Genomic DNA, 22,744 nt, shown 5'->3' with positions numbered 1-22,744 from the left:
GCCAGCCGTGAGGTGCCAAGTACTGCCCAGCCTTTCCTTCCCATTCTGTGCACACACATTATTCTTGAACAAAAACAGGCCCTAATGGGCACTCAGTGGCTATAGTCACCACAGTAGGTCAGCACCAGTGTGTTTTGTCCATCACAAGGACCCAAGAAAAGGCTGCATGGATAAAGCAAGAGCTCAGGTCAGTACTTGTTTGGAAATTCTCCACTTAGAGAACAATTCTTGTATTTTTTTAGTTGTGAATTTCCTCTGAGAACTTTTTTTTAAGTCCTTAAAAGAGGCCCTTGCGCTCATCCGTCTGATTTGAAGGACTGAGATTAGGTAACATATTGGCTTCTTAGAATGCAGAGGGTTTAACCCAAAAACATGAAGTTCTGCAGTAAGTTGACCCTTTTTTCCAAAGGAGAAGAAGGTTCCTGCAGGTGCTCAGGGCACTGCCCTCTTCTGACTTGGTCGGGTGTTCGGTGGCTTCTCATGCGGGTCTCTTCGAGTCTGGCTAAGCCACAGGACAATGACTCATTCTCATGTCTTTGCAGATACAAAAGATGGGCCTGCAGACAAGCAGCATCAAGAGCTTCACAGCCCTTGCAGAGCTGGTGGCCGCTGCCAAGGACCAGGCAGCCATGGAGCAGCCATAGCGTCCTGGTGGCCCAAGGGAAGAAAGCGGCTCTGTTCACAGCAGAGGCGCGTATCCAGCATTGCCCAGCAACGCTCGCGCCCACCTCAGCACCTTTGGATCTCCTTTTACCCAAAAAGAACAAAGGCCTTTTTCCATTGTATGGATGAGTTTTTAAGACATTTGAAACTTTTTACTGTAGTTTACAGATCAGATGATTTTATTTTTATTGCAAATCTTAGCGTGGAAGAGCTGATTCTAAAGCAGGGTTCGAGCTCATGCATAGGTGGGGCCCAGCTGTGTCCCAGGCTGGCTGGGTGCTGGGACTGCATGGGGCTGCACCAGTGGACACACTGTCTGCTCATGGACAGGGACCCAGCTCCACTGCTCTCGCTGGTCTCTGGACCTGTCAGGAGCCAGAGCCGGAGGAGGAGATGATATCCCAAATAAAGGAGTGCCTGCTGCAAGCCTGCGCCATCCTGTCCTCCATGAGTTACCTCGCCCTGGGTAGCACGGCTCCCCTGCAGCTCCCTTATAGGGCACCTCCCTGGGCATGGGAGCTCTGTCCCGAACCAACATCAGAAGGTGCCTTCTTCAGGCCAGCGAGTCGCCCTCCTGGTAGGCTGGCGCTGGTGGGCAGGGGGGAGTCACCCTCCTGGTAGGCTGGCGCTGGTAGGCAGGGGATGTTGCCCACCTAGTAGGCTGGCGCTGGTGGGCAGGGGGCTCCCAGCCAGCATCTCCCCAGTGGACCCCAAGTCCCCAGCCTCCTATTCTGTCTTTCTCACTAGCCTTAGAGCAGGAGGTGGGGTACAGCCCCAGCCCCCAGCCCAGGCATGTTGTCTCCATCTCACAGGTGGGGAACCAAGGTGGGTCATTGTTTGGAGACCCAGGCAAGGTAGTTCCAGACCAGCTGACCACCTGTTAGGCTTCCTACCCTCCCTGTGTCCACCTCTGCAGAGGGTGGCCTTGGGTAGTGACAGTCCTGGGGCCTAGGAAGGAGGACTTTCCTGCAGGAAGCTGGTGGTTGCAGAGTGTTGTCTGTAGCTCTCCTTTCTTTCATCTGTTGATGGTTTAAAATATAGTGGTGCTTCCTGCTGGGAAGAGCTGCTTTCCCCCTGCTGCGCAGACTGAGCATACCTCAGGGAAGCTCCAGGTTCCCTGGGAGCCAGTCTGCATCCCTGGGGTCCGCCTGCACAAGTGGCCACCAAGGTGGTGGCTGAACATAACAGAAATCCAGTCTGTCGCACTGGATTCTGGACAGGGACCCAGAAGTGCAAAAGCAGGTGGCCCTAGGTCCTGCTCCCTCCAAAGGGTCTGGGGTGGGAAGGTGGATGTCTTCTTGGAAGCCGCTGCCTTCCATCCACCCACTCATTACAACTCACTGGGAGGAAGTGGGAGGTGCCCCAGGTGTTTGAGGCCTAGCTGGGTGAGCAGGCTGACATCTCCACCTATGGGTGCCTCCAGCCCATGCCCAGCTGCGACTGGATCCAGCTGTGGGTCAGCTTTGGAGCTGCTATGGACTCTGGCTGGCCTCCTGGCCAGAAAGTGGCTGCAGCTCCCGTGAATGCTGGCATTACCCAGGCTGGGCTGCCCCACAGCTTGTCCCCTCATGACAGGGGAAGCAGGGGTACCAGGATGCTGTGCAGAGGGCAGTGCTGAGCACACTCCCTGCGCCCTTCAAGTGCACCACAGACCAGGCCTTGCCGTGTCACTGCGGGTCTCCTCCACAGCACCTAGGCCTCAGTGGCCGACCCCAGTCTCATGGATGGGCACTTTGCACCCTGGGGAGGTTTCTCCCAGCTCAGTGGAGGAGTGCGTTGGGCAGACGGACCCCATGCTTGCCGTTCTCAAGCCACCTTCATGGCGTGCCGGCCTCCTGCGCTGTCTCCCTGACCCAGCCGCCCACCTAGAACTGTACAGAAAGCAGTGTGACAGTGGGCAGCACTGCTCCACCTGCAAAGCTGGAGGCCACCTTCCCACAGACAGAAGGCAACACCCTGGGACCTCAGCTGCGGCAATGCCACCACTGGGCGTCCCAGGAGCCAGGGGCAGAGTGACTGGCTGGGTCCCTGGGTCCCTGGTATGACACTCAGCACCTTGCAGCTGATTGTTTAAGTGAGGGTGCTGGAAACACATGCCAGGCTGCCCCACCAGCCAGGAGTCACCACGGAACAGGGCTGCTGTGGTTCTGGAAACCCTGCCACCCACCTGCGCTCGCAGAGCAGAACCATGTTGAGAGCCACAGCCGAAGGGGCCCCAGAAAACTTCCAGCTGCCAGCAAACTTCCAGCTGCCGGCTGATGATTGGCTCACAGCGGCCCCAGCAACATCTAGCTGATTGGCTCCTCTGCAGTGATGCTCATTGGGCTGTTTCCCTGCCCTTTCAGACCACGGAGCTGCTCATTGGGGGACTTTTTTGGCTCCGCCCACGTGACCCAGCCAATCGGCCTCAAGAGCAGGAGGATTGTGGGAGGTGGGGAGAAGCTTGTGTGGGAGAGAGAGGCTTGTGGGAAGCCGGTGGTGGCAGTTGAGGCTCTGAGGGTTTATCCTGAGAGGCTGTTTTGTTTGGCGTGTGTGGTTCTAAAAATAAAGTTAGTTTCTTTTGACAAGTGGCTCCTGATTGTGCCCAGCCAGACTGCGGCATTTGGTGGCCCGTACGGGGAACGAACCCGCGACCTTGGCGTTATCAGCACCAACGATTCCTTTGCTCATAAGCCAGGTGTTTTAGTAATGGCATTGCTTGTTCTGTATTCCCAAAAACTCTGGTAGCTGTTTGAATAAGCCTATCTACAAATTCAGCATAAGGTTCATTAGCTCCTTGTATTACCTTAGATAATTGACCTTGTAAACCTCCATGTCCTTGTAAAGTCTTCCATGCCTTAATTGCATCTACAGCAATTTGTGCATATACACCAGGATCATATGCAATTTGTTGCTGCTGATCCTCATAAGGTCCCTTTCCTAACAACATATCTAGATTTCTCTGAGGATAACCAGCTGCTGCATTTCGCCTAGCCGTCTCCTTGCAAAATTCCTCATTGGCAACCTTCCATAACAGGTATTGTCCTCCATTTAGCACAGCTTTACACATATTAGCCCAATCTGCTGGCGTCATGTTCAAGTTGTTAATGGATTCGACCATGCTTACAGTGAAGGGTGCTTGAGGACCGTAGGTTGTTACAGCCTCTTTTAGCTGCTTCACTGTTTTGAAATTTAAAACTTGGTAAAATCGCTGCCCTCCTGCCTCAAATACAGGGCATGTTAATATTTGAGATCTTGTCTCAGGATCCCAACTATCAACTGCGGGGGTTGGGGACCTCCCAGCAGAACCACTCCATTCCACAGGAGCTCCCGAGGCTGGTGTGCACTCAGCATCTGCAGAATACAGCTGCTGGCTGGGGACCTGGGGCCTGGACCTGCGTCCAGCACGGCCAGGGCTATGTCTTCCCTCAACTTTTCCTGAGGGAGGTAGAAGCATCACCAAGGCCATCCAGCCTGCCCAGTACCCACCTCTTCCTTGGCTTTGCTGAGACGTAGAGACTGTGGGTCTAATCCATTGAGGGAAAAAGTGTTTTGAGAAGATTTAGGGCCCTGCCCTCTGCTCCAGGGACCCCCTGAGCAGCAATCCATCCCTCGGCCCCGTTCCCCTCTAGGTCCCCTGACGGACAGGCCTCCCACCACACAAGCCTGACTCTCCTGCTCCTGGCAGAGGCACCCAGAGCACATGGGCTGGGCCTCCCCAGGAGCAAGGGGTCATGAGAGCTCCGTGGACTGTCAGCTGAATGGCTTGGCGGCCCTGCTCACAGCGGAGGATGTTACTAGCCACCTGAGGATTATTGCCAGGGTGGTCAGGATTGCTCTAGCATGAAATCAGGTCTGTGTGTCTTTCTGCAACTACAGGTATCATGGGAAGAAAAACTAAGGCATTGTGGGAACTATAATCTCACATTCAGTTCGCTGAGTATAAACCCAAGGCAATGAGACAATGTGTGTTTTAATCTTAAAGCCCAATTTCTGTTAGAAGGGGACACTTTGGTTTCAGAGACAGTGGATATGTTCAGACTCCCCCTCTGAAGAGTCGTCCTGGTACAGCACAGGCTCCTGCCTCCCCCACTCTCCACTCACGCCTGTGTCTGCTCAGGTGCCACACTGGCAAGGAGCCATGCCAACCCACCAGGGGCGGGGAGGAGAAGGTGGCAACAGGTGGCCGATTCTGCCAGGTTTGCTCTTCTGCTGGCCTCAACTTGGATGGCCAGGCACAGTGGCCTTGCAGGGCCTCACACTACATTCAGGGGGTTGTCCACACGGCCCAGGAAGTGCAGGGCACCCGAGTCCTTCTCGTAGATGGCGAACAGGAACGGGCTGCTCAGTGTCACCTCCAGGGCCTCAGACATGCTGGGCTGCTGGACAGACTCTGCAGGCTGCTCTTCCTCATCCGCTTTGAGTTCAAAAAGAAGGCTGTTCACCACCTGCAAGGCAATGGAGATGGCCTCTGTCCTCGGGCACACAGGGCCCAAGGCAGGGAGGACGCCTGCAGGCCCACCACGGGACTCCGGCAGCTCCTGCCTCCCCTGCCCGTGCCCTCCTGTCTCCACCCACCACCTTGCTGTGCTGGGCAGGATCCCTGGCTCTCTTGCCAGAGAGTGGCTCCTGAGCACAGAAGGAGCTGCAGGATAGAGCCTGGCCAGGGACACCTCCACTGCAGCTTCCGGGGAAGACCCCAAGTCCTGGCCTGGTTGAGCAGGGGCCGAACACTCCTGGAGCACTAGAGGCAAGGCTGGGCAGGAGCTGCTCTCCTGCACTGTCCCTGGGAAGTCCCGGAGGGCTCTGGCCACGTCCCTCCCAACATGGCCCACCCCCCTGGTCCAGGTCTTTTCTCCCTCCTATCCTGACAGCCTCACCCACAGCCCCCTTTTTCTCATCCACACCTCCCCTAGGCCAGCACCAACCTCTCCCACTCTGAGGTCGCCATCACTGATCCTGCCCAGGTTCGCCTCTGTGCCCAGCAGGGTGGGCAGCTTGGCCCGAGCCAGCAAGTCCTGCAGGTCGTAGGAGCCTCGCAACTCCAGCTGGGGCATGGTCAGGTGGATGGCCCTGGGAAGATGTGTGGTCAGAGGGTTCCAGGGGACAAGGCAAGGGCTCCCAGGAGCCCAGGGAGGTGTGCTCCTTGCTCCTGCCCCTGAGGAAGGGGAAGTCTAGCCCTCATCCAGCTAGGTCATCCTCACCTCTAGGAAAACCTCAGTAACAAATACAAAGAAAACCTTAAGCGTGAAGGAAACAGCATGGGAAGGGCCCCCAGCTCCAGGGCTTGTCCTGGGTACTGGCGAGGGCAGCTTGGGCTTTGCTCTGCTCGCTTCTCAGGCTGGCTGTGTGTGGGCACTCCTGGGCAGCCCTGAGAGGTGTCACTCTAGCTGGCTGCAGGGTGCTCTGGAGGGAGACTCTGGGCAGGGGCTGTGGTCTTGACCTCAGCCTGTGCCAACCCATTAGCTCCAGTGACCTCCACCTCCAGCTGCTTCCTCTGGCAACCCTTAGGGCCATGGGCACTTCTGGTGACACAGCCAGCCCTGGCCAGTGTGCCATGTCCACAGCCAAGGCCTCAAGCCACCGGGGAAGCCTCACAAGCCACGGACAGACGTGTGAATGACTGCGTGTCTGCATAGTGGCTGATGCTCGACCCCAGGGGAGAAGGGACCTGAGGTGGGCAACCCGCAGCCGGCCGGAGGGTGCTGTGGGCTGCCAAGGCTCCGGTGGGTCGGCACCACACAGGCCAGTGTCAGTGTTGCACTGTTAGCGGGCTCTGGAGACAGGCTGCTGGTGGAGGCCCACCACTGAGACGGCTCCGTGTCAGGACACTGGGATGGCCGAGGTGGTGCGTTTTAGGTCAGGTGTATTCCATCATGATTCAAACTAAGACCCTCATTGCATACTGATTTATCATTACAATATTATAAACCTAAAAAAATAAAACTTTCAAAGAGAGTTGGCAGCAGGGTCCCGACTTTTCCCCCTGGCACTGGCCCTGGGCCAGACTCTGGGCCCGTGAGTCTGAAGGACCAACAGGAAGAAGCCAGTGCTCTGTGGGAGGGGCTGCCACAACAGGAAGAAGAGCAGCTGAGGCCAGGCCCTCCCAACATCAGTCCCCAGAGGCTCTGAGGTGTCAGGACGGGCCTGCCTGAGTGTGGGGTTGACTCCTTCTCAGAGGGTGGCTTAGGCGTTTCTCTCTCGTAAAACCTGTGGGCTCACACCACTCTGAGAAATGGGTGCTTCCTCTTCTCTCAGCTGCGCCTGCCAGAGCCCAGGGGATGGAGGAATGGGAGGTGCTGGTGGACATCCAGGTCCAGGCCAGCCTGGCACCCTGGGCCTGTCCCGCTTTGCTCACCCTTCCACCCTGGGCTAAGATGGTGCAGCTCCCCCAGTTTCCAGGGCACCCAGAAGTTCCTACCGGGGAGACAGGTTCTTCATCCGGGCCAGGAAGTCATGGTGGAAGACAAGGGCTGAGACCCTGTCCAGATCAGAGGCACAGTGCGGCTGGATCAGCAGCAGGCATGAGCTTTCGCCCAGGGGCACGCGGGTCACGGAGAAGTTGTTCTGCACGTCAGCCCAGTGCTGAAAGGTACCAGTGCCCGAGAGCATGGGGACGGACACTGAGGTGCTGTTGTCCACCCAGAACTCCTGGGACCCAGGCAGCAGCGAGAAGCCCTTCATCTTCCCTGCAGCCCAGACAGAATAGGAGGGGATGGTCAGCAGCTGGGCAGGCTGTGGGCCTTGGCAGCAGCAGTGGGGCCCGGGCCTGGGCAGCCTTGGCCAGGCTGCTTTGCTCCTCTCCTTCCCCACCCTTAGCCTCCTTCCCCACCCAGCAGCCACCACTGCCCCGGGCGCAGGCCCACACCTGCCCAGAACCTGAGGGTTGCCTGTCTTCCGCCCAAGCCCGGCTACAGAGCCGCTGCACTTGCTGCACTTGGGATACCAGCCCTTAGGCTGAGGTCCAAAACCACTCAGGGTCTGGCCCAGGGCTCCTGATGAGGAGCCCACCAGATCTGCCTTGCCCAGCCCGGGCTCCCCTCACTTTTCCTTACTCAATATGACCCTTTAAAGCAGCGTTAGGGCCACAGTCCAAGCACATTTACAGAGATCTCCCAACACCCAGCCTCGGCCATTGACACCCTACCACAGCTGCCCACTTGTCAGAATGGCCAGTTGTTACCCAAAGCCACAGTTCACAAGGACTCACCCTGGTGCTGGACCTGGTGGGACTGGACAGTGGACAGTGGTGACCGTCCACCATGGCAGCTTCACACCTTTCCTGCCTGAGGCCCAAGGTCCTCATGTAGCCCCTAAGCCTGCTGGTGGTGCTCAGCCCCCACTACTGCTCACTGACCAGGCCCCAGCCCTGGAACCAGGCCCCAGCTCTGCACCTCTCTTGCCCAGGGACAGGCAGGACTGAGGACCAGTGAGCTGGGGTGGTAGAGTGAAGCGAAGGCAGCCCGCAGGAGGCCCCAGGGAGGCCTGGTCAACAAGGGGCCCCCATGACAGCCCTGACCCCTGCCTGGCCTCACTTGTATGTCGCCCTGTCCTAAGGGGCTGGATGCAGCTCTTCCCCCTGGATTGAGACCTTGTGAGAGTGGAATGGCATGGTCCTCGACCCTCAGAGCCTTTGGTGAGGGGGTGACAAGGGCCACAGTATAAAGCCATATGAGCAAGAAGCAGGGCATCCCCTTGTATGGTCCCCAAGGGACCTCAGTGGAGCTGCCTAGAGGGACACAGGGCTTTTCCTCCAGCCACAGTGACGGAGGCAGCCCCCCGCAGCTGGCCTGGGTGGTGGTACCCCTCCTGCCACTCAGCTCAGCATCTGCCCCAGAGGCAGAGTGAGTCCCTGCAGTTGGCCGTCAGCTGCCATGGAAACCGCGGCTGCAGGAAGCTCAAGGGCCAAGGGCACCTGAGCAGCACGCCTGCCATCTTCCTGTCCCCGTCCTGCCGTCTGCTAAGGGTGTGGGACTGAGAACACCACCCTGTGGCAACCCAAGAATGACCAGGGGTTTCCTCACCGTGGAAGTGGACAGAGGTGCTGAAAAGCAGAGTGCTATCTGCTCGGGCCCCTGACAGAGGCCTGCCTGTTGTCCACCCTGTCACAGCCTGCAAAAACCTGCCAATCTTCTCAGCAGCGAGCTCTGGGTCTGAGGACAAGTCCAGAGAGCGTGGGAGGACCACGGGGGCAAAGGTGGCCAGGCCCTGCACAAAGGACTGTTTCAAGCGCAGACCAGGGGCTGTGAACAGGCCCACCACTGTGGACAGCAGCAGTGGGGCCCGGCCGCCGGCCTCACCCTGGGCCACCAGAAGGCCCTGGGTGGCCTGCAGGGCAGAGAGGACCCTATGCCCATCGAGCCGGGAGGTACAGCCCTGGTCTTCCCCAGGTGCACCCAGGAATGACTGTAGCTGTCTGGCCGTGGGGTCCAGGGCTCCCAGGTAGAAGGAGGCCAGCGTGCCAAAGAGAGCCGTTGGGGAGAGGACGGCTGCACCGGCGGCGACCCACGCCTCACTCAGCATCTTGTACATGCGGAAGCCCATGAAGTTGGCCATCATCCCCACCTCTGCGGCCCTCAGTCTGTCTTCAGCCTCCAGTTTCTCGGCCACCAGCACCAGCTGGGCACGCAGGGCCTCCTCGTCCACTGGGGCTGACTTGGCCTGAATCGGCACAGGCGTGAAGGTCGGCTCTTTGGGTGTCTCCAGGTCGGGTTTCTCCAGCTGGATGCAGGTGCTCTTAGGGTAGAAGAGGAGGTGGAAGGGGTGTACGTACACCCGGTCTCCAGTGGCCAGGCCAGCCCAGGCCAGGAGGCACAGGACTGTGGCTTTCAGGGCCACGCCAGCAGGAGCCATCTCTGATCCCAGCGCTCACTTGTCTGTACCCTGAAACAACATTTTGTGAAGGGTGAAGGTGACTATCCAAGGGGTCCCCAGCCAGACTTTCATTTTACCCCGCATTCCCTGAACTACAGAGCCAGGAGGTGCCTGGGGTGCTCTGGGGGTGGACAGGAGGGGCGGAGCCAGACTCCTCACAGCCCAGGTGCCAACACCTGGCTGGGGCCGAATTGCCCTGTCTCCGTCCATGCATTGAAGTCGTCCCCAGGACCCTGGCAAGTGGCCGTAGTTAGAGTCGGGGTCTTTAAAGAGGTGCTTAAGTTATGATGGGATCCTAACAGTGGGACACACAGAGGGACAACCACTGAGGACACCGGGACTAGACGGTGTCTGCAAGACCGGAGAGGCCTCAGCAGGAGAAGCCTGCTGCACCCTGACCCTGGACGCCAGCATCTGCGCTGGGGGACAGTCGATTTGGACTTTGAAGCCCCAGGCTGTGGGCGAGAGCCCAGGGGCTGCGGCTTCCTCCCAGGGAGCAGGAGGGGCCAGCAATGGGTCCAGGTGGAGCCCCTGTGCTCCCTGCTGAGATGCTCATCAAGTGACTCTGGATGGTTTAGTGTCCCTGAGATCCTAATTACTATAGGGCTTGAACCAAACCCTGGCCTTCCCCCTCATCCCCAGCTCCAGGCCGTCTGCACTGTCCCGTCCAGTGGTCCTCTGGTCTCCAGGACAATGCCCGTCCAGCCCTGTTCCCTGTAGTTGGCCTCGCTCATCTGTGCTGGGTCAGGAATAGATCCTTTAAGTCTCTGATGGCTCTGACGTGCAGCCAGAGCTCAGAGCCCTGCCCTAGCCACAGCGGACAGGGCAGCCAGGTGAGCCCTGGAGGCCTGACCTTCAGTGCCGCGACAGTTCCAGCCTCAGCTGGACAGACAAGGATGGAGCTGGCCAGAGGTGGAGTTGGCCAGGGATGGAACTGCCTGGGGTGGGCAGGGGAAGGCAGCTGGGCTGCCCGGCCCTCCACGCTGTCTGCTCCTCTGGGTTAAGGGGAGGGAGCTCGTCCTGCTGGTGGCTCAGGTCAAGACGTGTGGCATCTCACTTGATGCTTGCAGGGAGCCTGCTACATTGCCCTGTCACCTGAGGTCATCCTGCCCACCTTGCTGTGCCCTGGTCCCAGCCTGGCCTTCCCTGCCCCTGCCCATCTGGCCCTGGGTTCATGGGCCTTGCCAGTGAGCTATCTGCGCCTTACTCTGTGGGCCTGGATTAACACCCCCAAGGCCTGGCCCCAGGGCGGTGTTGCTGGGAGGTGGAGCCCTTTGGAGGAGTGGCCTCGTTGGCCCTCCATGGCACCACATCATAGGTCTGTCCTATCCTGGGCTGGAAATTCCAAATCTGAGCCAAAATGAAACTGTTCTCGTCACAGTTGACTATCTCATAATCTCCTGGTGAGGCACAGCTGCCGGCACCTGCCTGGCCTCCACGCCCCCAGGACACCGAGGCCTCCGCGTGTCCGGTCCTGCTCGGTTCACCTACTGCCAACGACCTTTTTTAAAACAGTTTTTAAAAAAGACCTTTGACTTTTGACCTGGCGCCTCCTCCCCCTCCTCCCCATGCATCCTACCCAGTTCACTCTTCTCATTAAAGCCACATGCAGTGGACAAAAGGGCAGGGCCTCTGTCCCCACCCCGGACCTCCTGTGTAGACAGGCCCCTGCTGGCCTCATGGGGCGCCATGTGGGCTTGGAGACGTGGGGAGCACAGCCCTCCCACCTGCCACTCCTGCAGACTGCTCCTCTTGGGGCAGCATGGTGGCCCTGAATTCACTCTCAGCAGGGACTGGGGACCAGCAAGGGGGGTAGCCGTCCTTCCCAGCCTTTCCCTGCCCAGCCTTTCCCCCTGAAGGTGGCAGCACACTTGTACATTGCCATCCTGGCTGGTGGCGTCTCCACTGTCCAGCCAGCTAGTCTCGGCCACCCTGGCCTTCCGGAGGCTGCCTGGACACGCTCTTCTCACCTGCTGCCTGGAAGCACTATCTGCTCTGTTGTTCGGAGGTGTGGGTTTGTCTGTCTCCTCCCACGTGAAGATAGCCCCACAAGAGCCGTTTCCGCCTCATTCCCAAGGTGGCCCCAAACAGGCAGCTGGGTGAAGTCATCAGTGCCATGTTGCAAGGGACAGAGAGGTCCAGGGGCTTGCTCCAGGGCCCACAGCCAGTAGGAGACAGAACCAGGACTCAGCCAGATCCTGGGGCACAGCAGGCGGCACCGAGGCCCAACTACATTGCCTCTTGAGGAACACCAGGGCCCGCCTTCGCCACCTACAGGAGCAGGAAGCACTTCCGCATGGCCAGGCTCTGTCCCTGTGGGCCCAGCCTGAAAGCCAGTGTTGTCAGGAGTCTGGCTTTATGTAGGTTCAGGGACAGAATGGTGAGCAGGTTGCACTGACCCAGACCTCGATCCCAGGACCAGAGAGACACTCTGCTTAAGGGTCATGCAGGTGGCACACCCTGAGCCTTGCGGGGCCCTGAGACCAAGCCCTTCCCTGTCGCTGCCTGTACATGAAGCCTGCTGTTCCCTCAGATGGGAAGAGACCCAATGGACTATTGGAGCCCCAGGTCACCAGAGGAAGTAGGAGCCAGGGGTGATCCTGGCTTGCAGCTAGGGAGAAGCCGTTCCGGAGCCCAGGTGGTGGCTGGGGAGGATGGCCTCATCTCAGTGTGTGGACTTGCAGGTGGCACATCCCCTGTGAAGCATGGCCACCACAAATCCTCATTCTTGATCCCAGATGAATGAGAACAGCCCCTCCAGCAGCTCTGCCCCTGGCCACCTCGCCCAGCCCACAGCTCAGCTGTAGCCAGGGACAGCTGAGGTCTCCACTTACCTCCTGCGTCAGCCCTGGACCAGCGCAGCTTTGCCCTGGCCGGCCACCAAGGCCCTCTTTATACCCAAGAGTGGGGTGGAGCCGTTCCCAGGCCACTCTGTACACAAGTGGGGGAGGACCAGGGAGGGGGCTGCAGGTTTGGCCAGGACTAGCCGCTCTGGGACCTCTTCCAGGAAGTTCTGGCAATCAATGTGGCCCCTCAGCTGAGCAGATGGGCTGGTGCAGCGTCCAGTTACACATTGACCCAAGTTCCCCAGAGCTGGGGCCCTCTTGCCCTTCAGTTAGGCTGTGAGCCTGAGGCCCACCATCAAGCCTCCTGACTCAGTCCCCAGGGGCCAAGGTCATGCTGGAAAGGGATGAGGGCAAGGACAGGGCTGGGGGCTGCTAGACACTGGCAACGTGTGGCCAGATCAAAAGGCCCAAAGTGCTCTCAGGTCCAGCCTGGCCATCCACCCTGTGAGTGCAGATGGTGGGCTTGGACACTAAAGGGCTCTCAAGGGGAGAGCTGTGTGATTCCGATAAAGAGGCAAGGGACAGCTGGGGACACCGGGTGCAAATGCCCACTGTGTGTGAACTAGATGTCACCCACTGGCACAGAGGCCACAGTTCTGGGGAGCTGAGTGGACACCCAGGAAAGTTGCCAGGGACAGAGGAAGGCTGGCAGCTGTGGGCCACAGATGCCCTTGGACTGGCCAGCAGGGGTCAGCGCCACCAGGGGAAGAAATGGAATGAAGCAGGCCTGGCTCAGGCTTCTGAGGAGTCCCAAGGAGAAGCAGTGGACACTTGGCAGCCAGCTGTGAGGCCCAGGAGGGAGCTGTGGGCTGAGGTGCGGGTGCAACAGTTGGAGTCCATATCTGCTCTGCCCCCAGCTCCTGGCACCAAGCTCCTGAGTTGGGGTCAAGGGACACCGCCCTGTGGTCTTTGCCCTAATCCCGAGTTCCTGGCCTCAGAGCCCTTAAGCACCTGGGATTTCCAGAGCTTTGGTGGCTTTGGGTCGGCTCGTGAGGTCTGGTGGCTGGAGCCTCTGGGGGCTGGTTGCCAGAGTGGCCACGCTGCTGTCATGGCTGGCCTTCAGCCCACTGATGCCTGTAGGATACAGGGCTAGAGATGCCCTGGGGGGCAAAGCTGCCAGTGGCATTGCAAAGACGACCCCAGTGATGGTCAGAGAACATGCAGGTGGTGCCCATCTCTGCCCCGGGGCCTCGGGAAGGGAGCTCCCGTGGGACTACCTCCTCCCGCTTCCCCACAGCCCTGTCCCCATGCAGCCTCCTGGCTGCACACTGGAGGGAGCCTGCACTGGCCCACCCAGGCCCCGCCTTCCACAGCGTCCACAGACCTCACTGGCCAGGGGCTCCTGGGCCTCGCCACCTGGGCGAGCCTTGTCCTTGGCACTGTCGTCCCATGTCTTGCTTCATGCCCGTGGGCCGCCTGCCAGGCACCACACCCTGCCTGGCACTGAGACTGCGTCCTGACCTCGAGGATCACACCTCCCACAGGGCACTCATGGAACCTCGGCCATTCCCAGAGCCATTCCCACTCTGTCACCTAGGAGTGACCCTCGTCCCCAGCTCAATGGGTGTGCAACTGGGAGCCAGGCAGTGAGCAGAACGCAAAGGGAAGACCTTCCCTTCAAGGAAAGCTCTGTGTGTGTGTGCATGTGGCATGTGCACACGTGGGTGGCTTGTGCGCATGTGTGGTGTGCATGCAGCACATGTGGTGTGCATGTATGTGGTATGTGGTGTGCATGTGTGTGGTGTGGGATGTGCATGTGTGTGGTGTAGGGTGTGCACGTGTGTGGTGTGGGGTGTTCATGTGGCATGTGTGTGGCTTGCATGCATGTGTGTAGTGTGGGTTGTGCATGTGTGTTGTGTGGGTGTGAAGACACCAGGCTCCTGGCAGGCGTGGGTGGCTGCACACTAACACCCTCGGTGGCCGCCTCTAGAGGCTCTGGCTAGAGCTCTGTGGTGGCACTACTGACGGTCACGGGTAGCTGAAACAAGCTGAAGTAGCCCACTGGACCTGGCTAGAAGCCAGCGACTTTCTTCAGGGACTCAACTCCCCTAGAAACAGCGCTTCCTGTTGGAGGCCAGCCTCCTTGAAGAGTCTGCCTTTGACGGTTCAGGGCAGGACTCCACGTGTAGAAGCAACACTCTCCCCAGCTGAGTACAGACGTGTGTCCTCGCATGGCACCAGCCTGAGCCCGAGGCGAGGTGCTGCCCTGCCCACCCTCAGCTTCCACTCTGTCCTGGTCCATGCTGCCCCGGTCAGCCCTGTCACGCAGGCCTGGGAATCGTTGTGTTCTTGAGATAGGAAACCATCATCTCCCCTTCACCCACTCCCAGGACAGCTCGGCTTTTGACTTGGGTCTGAAGGGCACTGAGCTCCTCTGAGAAAGCCATGAGGCTCTGGGGACCCACTGTTGGCATCTGGGCTCCATGACAGCCATGGCCTCAAACATGCTACCTGCGCCCCTGGGAGCTGTCCCTGGTCGAAGCTGGCAAGAAAAGGGCGCTTCCATGAAGCAAGCAATGGCCTGAGCAGCCATCCATGCTGGGGACTGGGCCCTGGGCTTCAGTGTGAATAAAGTGTCACCACAGCTCAGATGTACTCGGGGACGTAGCATGGCTGTGGAGGCCGACATGCTGCGACAGTCTCATCTATGCTGGGACACAGTCCTTTCCTGGGACACTTGGCCTCGGAGATGTGTTGACTGCCCCTGTTGTACTCTACATGAAGGGACAGATGTCCAGGGCATTCTGATCCCCAGCAGTCCATCTGTAGGAACACTTCAGGTGGAAACAGGCCCGGGGACGCTGGGTGGGGGCACAATACGTGTCACAAACTGTCACCGGCTGAACGTGCCTCAGGGGAGTCTTGTTGGCAGCTTAGATGGAGCACGTCTGAGCTGGAGTGGGGGACACAGCTGCAGGCGGAGGAGGAGGACCAGAGGGTGTTTGGATGCCATCACGAGAGGAAGCCCTAGGGCAGGGGCCGTGGGCAGGAGGACAGGCTGAGGACAGGCTGAGGGCCGGGTGGGGGCACCAGGGCCAGCCAGCTCTTCATTAGAGACCTGACAGAACAGAACCTGCCCGAGGAGCGTTACTTTTGAAAAATAAAAGAGGAAACTGTTTCAATCAACTGTTTAATTAAAATCAAGATGTCGTAACTGTACTATGTGAAAATTAGCAAAGGCATTAAGTCAGCTTATGGGTTTCTCTCCTGAAAAGACCTTTTCAATAAAATTCCACCCACAGTCTCATGGATCTGAACACAGCGTTCATGGACCGAGTGCCCAATTCCCGGTTGTCCTTGGTGACTCTGTGAATCCTCCCAGCTCAGGATGGCCCTGGACTCACCTGGGTGCTATTTCCGGGTCAGTGCAATGGGAACTCAAAGTCAGAGGGTCCTGTTTCTACGTGGCCTCTCCTCAGGCTCATCTGCTCTTGGACTGGCCACATGTCCAGTTCCATGTCTGCCTTGGCCCTCATGGCTGGGGATTCAGCAGATGCTGTGCCCACCACCCAGTGAGTAAAAAGGAGCAGGGACATCCGGACGGAAAAATGCTGTCACCCTTCTCCCCGCAGAGCCCCCGGTGTGATGACACAGCGCTGTCCTTACGGGTCAGCACGCCGGCTCTTGCGAAAGCTGAACTCCAGCAATGGTGTTTATTTAACGCTCAGTTCTTCAACAAAAACACGGCAAAGAAATTTGGAAAGATAAATATTAGTGTTTTCCTACTGCGGACAAGAAGGAGGGCAAAGCTGCGGGTGGCAGGAAGCTGGTGCTTGGGGACGCTGAAAAGGCCCAGACACTGGGACCGCGGGCGGCACCTCCTGGCTGGACCTCGGTGTGAGGAGTGGTAGCTGTGCTCCTCTCGATGGCAAGCAGGACCACCTGATTTATAGAGGAAATGGTCAGGCTGAGTCAGAGGATGTGGCCTAGGAGGACCAGCGCTGGCTGGGGGGGAGAGGCCTCCCCTGGTGTGTACCTCCTTGTATAGAACGAGCAGAAGGAAAGCTCCCCGCTGGCCTCCTGCACCATCTCACCCGGTCCTTACAGCAGCGGGGAGCCCACTGGGAGACCAAGTCTCCTCCACTGTCCTCCCCAGGCCACCCCAGAACCCAGCAGGACTCTCACATGTCCGTCATCGGACTGACCACCCCATGCTCCAGGTAAGCCCACCTCCTCCTGTTCTTCCTGGGGCGCAGGCTCCGGTGGCCCATGGCAGGGCACACAGAAGGGAGCAGGCCCCTGCACCAGCTGTCTGGCATCTCAGTGATGAATGGGGAGCTCACGTGTCATGGATGGAGGCTGTCATCTGTCACCTCCACCATGGATTGTGGAAAGAGCATGAGATTGGAACCCAGTGGCCTCAGAGAGCCCTGAGGTCACCCAAGGGGCATCCCAGGATGGCTTGACACCCATAAAGCTCCTCCCCAAAGATCATAAGAACAGAAACACACCTGCCTCAGTCAGTCCCTGCTCCAGACACTGGCCACCTCCACAGGAGGGGCTCCTGTACCTTCCCGCACTTAGGTGACCCTGGCCAGGGGACCCTCAGATACCAGGCCTCCAAGGTATGAACCCGGGATGTCCTCCCAGGAGGCAGATGGCCAAGGTCCTCACGGACTCTTCCACAACTGTCACCTGAAGCCATCAATCAGATGCCAACAAACATTTACCCAGCACAGGTCAGCAGCCGCAAAGGTCAGGAAACGAGACAGCAGACCACATAGAGCCTCATGCCATCGGTGCAGAGCCCCCAGCTACCTCACACTGGCCCTGCAGCCTCTGCAGTTCGCAGGAGAGGAACCTGCGTGGGCTTTAGAGGCCTCAGGCCCAGCAGAGGTCCAGCCCCCAAGACACCGTGCCTGAGGGGAATGGCTTGCTCTCCCCTCTGCCAGGGGAACCACAGTCCTCGCCCAGACACTGTCATGGGTGCTGCCACCTATGGGCTGGGCCGCAGGGGGAGACTGCAGCACGGGACCCTGCCCCCCACGGGGCTAACATGTTGGAGAGATGGTCTTTGCATGCAGGGAGAGTCAACCTGCAGGATGATCGCCACGTGTTCAAACGCAGCCTCCACTGAGGCTCGACGGGCAGGTCCCAAGTCCAAGCCTTGTATCTCTGCGGGCTCTTGTCCCCTTGGTACCGGGCAGTCGGCAGGGGGTAGTCGGGGGGCCCAGACAGGGCAGTGTGCACATCTCTGAGTATATGTGTCCTGTTCTCTTTAGTGAAGGTCAGGAGAGCCTCTGACACAATTCTATATTCCCTGCAATCCCTGGTAGAAAATTCGTTCCCCTGGGGGTTTTCAGGAAGACTGAGTAGCTAACATAAAGACACCTTGGGCTTCCCGCGTCAGACATATTTTCCTCAACACAACATTCTCCGTGCTCATCCATTGTTGGCAACAGGTCCACCTTGGCCCCTGGAGCCCTACCTCCACTAGTTTGTTCTGCATGCCAGTGTGGCCAGCTCACAAGGCCATGGCGAACTTGCGGTTTTTCTGTTCCTGCTTGTCCGTCTGAGACATATGTATCCCACGGGAATGCCTTGACCTTTTCTGGTCTGATGGACTTATTGTTAAGGGAGGTTTCGGTACCTGACAATAATAGATGTTGAAACTAAATTTCTCCCCCCTCCCTCCTGCTTTTGGGTAGTTTTCCACTTCTGCTGCTTGGGGTATAAAAAAAGGTGTGTTAGCAATAAAGATTATTATTGACTCCTGGATGAAGAACCTTGGTGTCCTGTGTGTCTTTTAACCTCGCCGTCCCTCACCGGACTCGGCTCCCTTGGCCGGACGCGGCAATTGGAGGTTCCCACCAAGATCCGGAAAGCAGGGGTAAGCGGACGGGGCTCACCTTCTAAGAAAGAAGGGGGAGGATTGGTTTAAAGATAATTTAAAGAGACAGGGTACGTACCATGGGTAACTCAACAGCGAAGGTTCGTCTGGCCAACGAACTGAAAGAGCTGTTAAATACACAAGGAACAGGAATAAAAACTAAGACTGCAACCGAATTCGTTGAAATTATTGCCCAGGCTTGTCCTTGGTTTCTGACAGGAGGATTTCTTAATAATAGTGACTGGGACCTGGTGAGACATGACCTTCAGAAATTATTGAGGGACCGGGGCTCGGACAGTGTCCCAGTTGCCACCTTTTCCTTATGGAGGTTGGTAAAGGATGCTTTATTAACAGATAAAGTAAAGATCAAGGATCAGCTTGCTGAATGTGAACAGGCCCTTAATCAGGTGCAGGAAGAGCAAATGGCAGAATCCTTAAAGGATGAGGGTCCTCTTGAGGACTCGGGCTCAGGGGGTAAGAAACACCTCCAGATTTCTAAGCCCAAAAAGGATACTGAGGACCTCAGTTCTCTCTCTGAGGAAGAGGAGGGATTAGAAAGGGAGATAGAGGAACTAGAACATCGCCTTAAAAGGGCAAATGTGAGGGTGCCTAGGGCCCCCTCAATTGCCGCACCTCCTCCCTATAATCCTGATTGGAATGAGGACGCCCCTACTAGACGGGCGGGGGGTCCACTGGGGTTCTAGAGCGGCTCAGGTTTTTCCAATGATTGAAAACGCCGATGCTGATGGACAGCCGGCCAGAGCCCATGTCCCCCTAGCCTTCAAGGACATAAAACAGCTTAAGAAGGCGGTCATTAATTATGGACCTCATGCCCCTTTCACATTGACCCTCTTCGAGTCTTTCTCAGCCAGTCAACTGATACCTAATGATTGGCAGCAACTTTGCAGGGCTGTGTTATCTGGAGGGGATTTCTTATTGTGGAAAAGTGAATATCATGAAAGGTGCCGCGAGCTGGCTCAGATTAACCTGAATGCGGGCCATCAACGGCGAAATGCTGAAATGTTGACAGGAACTGGGCAGTATGCCACCATAGGCCAACAAATTAATTATGACCCAGGTGTTTATACTCAAATAGCCTCAGCTGCAGTTCATGCCTGGAAAGCCCTGCCCGTTTCTAAGACTGAAGCAAAAATTTCCAAGATCTCTCAAGGACCCTCTGAACCTTATTTGGACTTTATAGCCCGCCTAATGCAGGCTGCTGGAAAAATATTCCCTAATCTGGAACAGGCTATGCCACTTATTAGACAACTGGCATATGAAAACGCTAACACTTACTGCCAAAATGCTATTAAGTCCTCCCGGGCCAAAAGTATAGATGACATGATTCGAGCATGCAAAGATATAGATGGGCCTCATATTACTGGTCAGGTTTTGGCTGCTGCCCTTAAGACTGGAATGCAAAAATCTGATAACAGGGGAACCCGCTCTAAGGGGTGTTTTAAATGTGGAAAAGAGGGACATATAAGGAGAAACTGCCCGGAAAGGAGCGAGGGTGCTGGCAGAGGGATGCCTGGACTTTGTCCTCGGTGTCATAAAGGAAATCATTGGAGCAGTGAGTGCAGGTCAAAATTTGACATCCAGGGTAACCCAATACCGTCGGGAAACGGGAGCAGGGGCCCGCCCCGAACCCCGGAAGCCAAAGTGTACGGGCAGTGCAGGAACGAAACAGTGCCCCAGGGAGTGGGCGTCTCCGCCGCCTCCCACTGACCAACCCCTTTCTATCTGGGAACTCCCCAGGGGAACACCAGGAAGCGCAGGACTGGACCTCAGTTCCACCTCCCGAGCTGTATTAACTCCCCAAATGGGACACCGGACGCTGCCTACTGGGGTTTTTGGACCCCTGCCAGAGGGGACGGTGGGACTAGTGTTGGGACGAGGTAACGCAACTCAGTGGGGCTTGAAGATTCTTATGGGGGTTGTTGATGCTGATTATCAGGGAGAAATAAAGATAGTAGTAGAAGCTACCCAAGGAATTGTTATTCTTCCCCCCGGGGAGCGTATAGCTCAATTGCTGCTGCTACCTTTAGCTTCCATTCCTGGGCACACCCTCCGTGGGTCCCGGGGCGACGGCAGCTTTGGCTTCACTGGAACTCCCCAGGCCTTTTGGGTAGCTCATTTGGATTCACGTCCCAACTTGACCATTGAGATACAGGACAAGGCTTTCAAGGGAATACTAGATACGGGGACGGATGTCTCTGTCATTTCTGAAAAACAATGGCCACCTGCCTGGCCCCTCCAGAGTCCCTCGGCCATATTACAGGGGATAGGACAGACCCGACCAAAAAGAAGTGCTTCCTTTTTAAAATGGAGAGATGGCGAAGGACATAGTGGCCATTTCCAGCCCTATGTAGTGACTGGACTCCCCACAAACCTTTGGGGGAGGGACTTGCTTCATCAAATGGGGGCTATTCTCACTACCCAGACTTTGAAAGGAAATAATGACTTTGTTAATGATGCAATGCTAGACATGGGATGGATCCCTGGAAGGGGACTAGGAAAGAGACATGAGGGCAGAATATCACCCGTGGATCCAGCAGAACAGGTTACCTGGCGGGGAAGAGACCAGAGAGGACTGGGAAATTTATCCTAGGGGCCACTGAAGTGCGGCCACCTCCACTGTCCATTACTTGGTTATCAGATGACCCTGTGTGGGTAGAACAGTGGCCCCTAACTAAGGACAAATTACAGGCCGCTTCCCTATTAGTTCAAGACCAGCTTGAGTTAGGACACGTGGTGCCCTCTACCTCCCCTTGGAATACCCCTATTTTTGTTATACAAAAGGGGTCTGGGAAGTGGAGACTTCTTCAGGACCTATGGGCTATCAATAAAACTATGCAACCCATGGGACCCTTACAGCCAGGGCTACCCTTTCCTACTGCCATCCCAAAGGATTGGCATCTTATTGTCATAGATTTAAAAGATTGTTTCTTCTCTATCCCCTTAGACCCACGAGACCGAAAGCGTTTCGCTTTTTCCTTGCCTTCCACAAACTTTAAGGAACCTTACCAACGGTATGAATGGACCGTCCTACCTCAAGGGATGACTAATAGTCCTACAATGTGCCAATATTTTGTAGCTGAGGTTTTGCGACCCTTTCAACAGCAGTTCCCACAGCTCTACCTCATTCATTATATGGATGACATCTTACTTGCAGGGCCCAAGAAAGAAAGGCTTCTTCAATCTTATGAAGTCCTCCAATCCCTTCTAAAAGGGGCAGGGCTGGTCATAGCACCCGAAAAGGTGCAGTTTCAACACCCTTACAATTATTTGGGATATATCATTAATAACATAGGAATCTTTCCCCAGAGACCCCAGTTCCAGATAAATCAGCTCAAAACTTTACATCAGTGGCAGACATTCCTTGGAGAAATACAGTGGCTGCGCCCGTCCTTTCATATTCCAACTGGAGAGCTCAAACCCCTGTATGACCTCTTGCGAGGAGATCCTTCTCCTACGTCGTGTAGAGTACCTACACCAGAAGCCTTACGAGCACTGAGGCTAATAGAAGAGGCTCTGCAGGACATGCAGATTACGCAGATAGATTATTCTCTGCCCTTGTCATTTATAGTTCTACCTTCTAAAATTACTCCCACAGGAGTGTTCTGGCAAACGGGTCCCATTTATTGGGTCCACTTGCCGGCTTCTAACCCCCGGGTATTGACTCCCTTTTATGAGCTAGTTATTAACTTAATTTGGAAGGCTAAATATTTGGGTGATGCATTGTTTGGAAAAACCTTTGACATACTTATTCAACCTTACACTCAAGATATGATACACAAGTTACAACAAGAACATGACCTTTGGTGTCTTTTCCTGTGCAGCTTCAAGGGTCAGATTGATAATCACTTCCCTAAACATAGACTTTTGGAGGGCTTTAAAAGGTGTCCCATTATCTTCCCAAAGATTATGAAAAGGAAACCTATTCCAAAGGCCCAAACTGTATATACAGATGGGGCCAAAAATGGATTTGCCGTCGTTTTTGATGGATCTCAAATTCTCCGACAACCTGTGTCAGGTCAGTCGGCCCAAAAGGCGGAAGTTGAAGCTTTAATCATAGCTCTCAAAGGCTATAGTTCTATTCCTCTTAATGTATATACTGACAGCTTGTATGTAGCCAATCTGGCTCTAGTCATAGAAACAGCATCATATATTGGAAAGCAATCCACCATCACAGAACAACTACAGGTAGTACAGCTTCTCATTTGGGCTAGACGAGATCCTCTATACATCGGCCACATCCGAAGCCATTCAGGGCTCCCTGGACCTTTGTCAGAGGGCAACGCAAAAGCAGACGCTGCTACTCATGCTGTCGGCCTTTCCTGTGTGACGACCAAATATGATAAGTCCTTACAATTCCATAACAAATTTCATTTAAATGCACAGTCTTTACGCTTCCACACAGGATGTTCACGAGACCAAGCTTTACAGATTGTCTCATTATGTCCAACCTGTGCACCATTTATTCATTCTCCTTCCCTTGGGGTTAATCCAAGAGGATTATAACCTAATGATGTCTGGCAAACTGATGTTA

At 56.3% G+C, this 22,744-nt stretch overlaps 2 protein-coding genes across 4 annotated transcripts in view; one reads left to right on the top strand and one right to left on the bottom strand.

The window, feature by feature from the left end:
- The window catches only part of Cog2 (component of oligomeric golgi complex 2), a 33,154-nt gene extending 32,065 nt beyond the window's left edge, over window positions 1-1,089 (top strand). For all 3 annotated transcript variants that reach the window (XM_046432073.2, XM_046432072.2, XM_046432071.2), the window contains exon 18: window positions 543-1,089. In XM_046432073.2, the coding sequence (XP_046288029.1) occupies window positions 543-644 (102 nt within the window). In that variant the 3' untranslated portion in view covers window positions 645-1,089. The remainder of the gene's footprint in view (window positions 1-542) is intronic.
- Window positions 1,090-4,597: 3,508 nt separating this feature from the next.
- Window positions 4,598-12,504, bottom strand: Agt (angiotensinogen). The gene is made up of 5 exons (XM_046432160.2): window positions 12,351-12,504; window positions 8,667-9,525; window positions 7,064-7,331; window positions 5,571-5,715; window positions 4,598-5,090 (listed from the first exon to the last, which is right to left on the bottom strand). The coding sequence occupies exons 2-5, from the start codon at window positions 9,493-9,495 to the stop codon at window positions 4,899-4,901; spliced, it is 1,434 nt and encodes a 477-aa protein (XP_046288116.1). The 5' UTR covers window positions 9,496-9,525; window positions 12,351-12,504; the 3' UTR covers window positions 4,598-4,898.
- Between the last annotated feature and the right edge of the window lie 10,240 nt (window positions 12,505-22,744).

The sequence above is a fragment of the Marmota monax genome, unplaced genomic scaffold (genome assembly GCF_021218885.2).
Source record: "Marmota monax isolate L192 unplaced genomic scaffold, Marmota_monax_Labrador192_F-V1.1 WCK01_AAM20220418_F8-fsc00071, whole genome shotgun sequence".
In the NCBI taxonomy this organism is placed as follows: domain Eukaryota; kingdom Metazoa; phylum Chordata; class Mammalia; order Rodentia; family Sciuridae; genus Marmota; species Marmota monax.
Note: the sequence above shows the minus strand (reverse complement) of the source record. Positions and strands in the feature narration are given on the sequence as shown.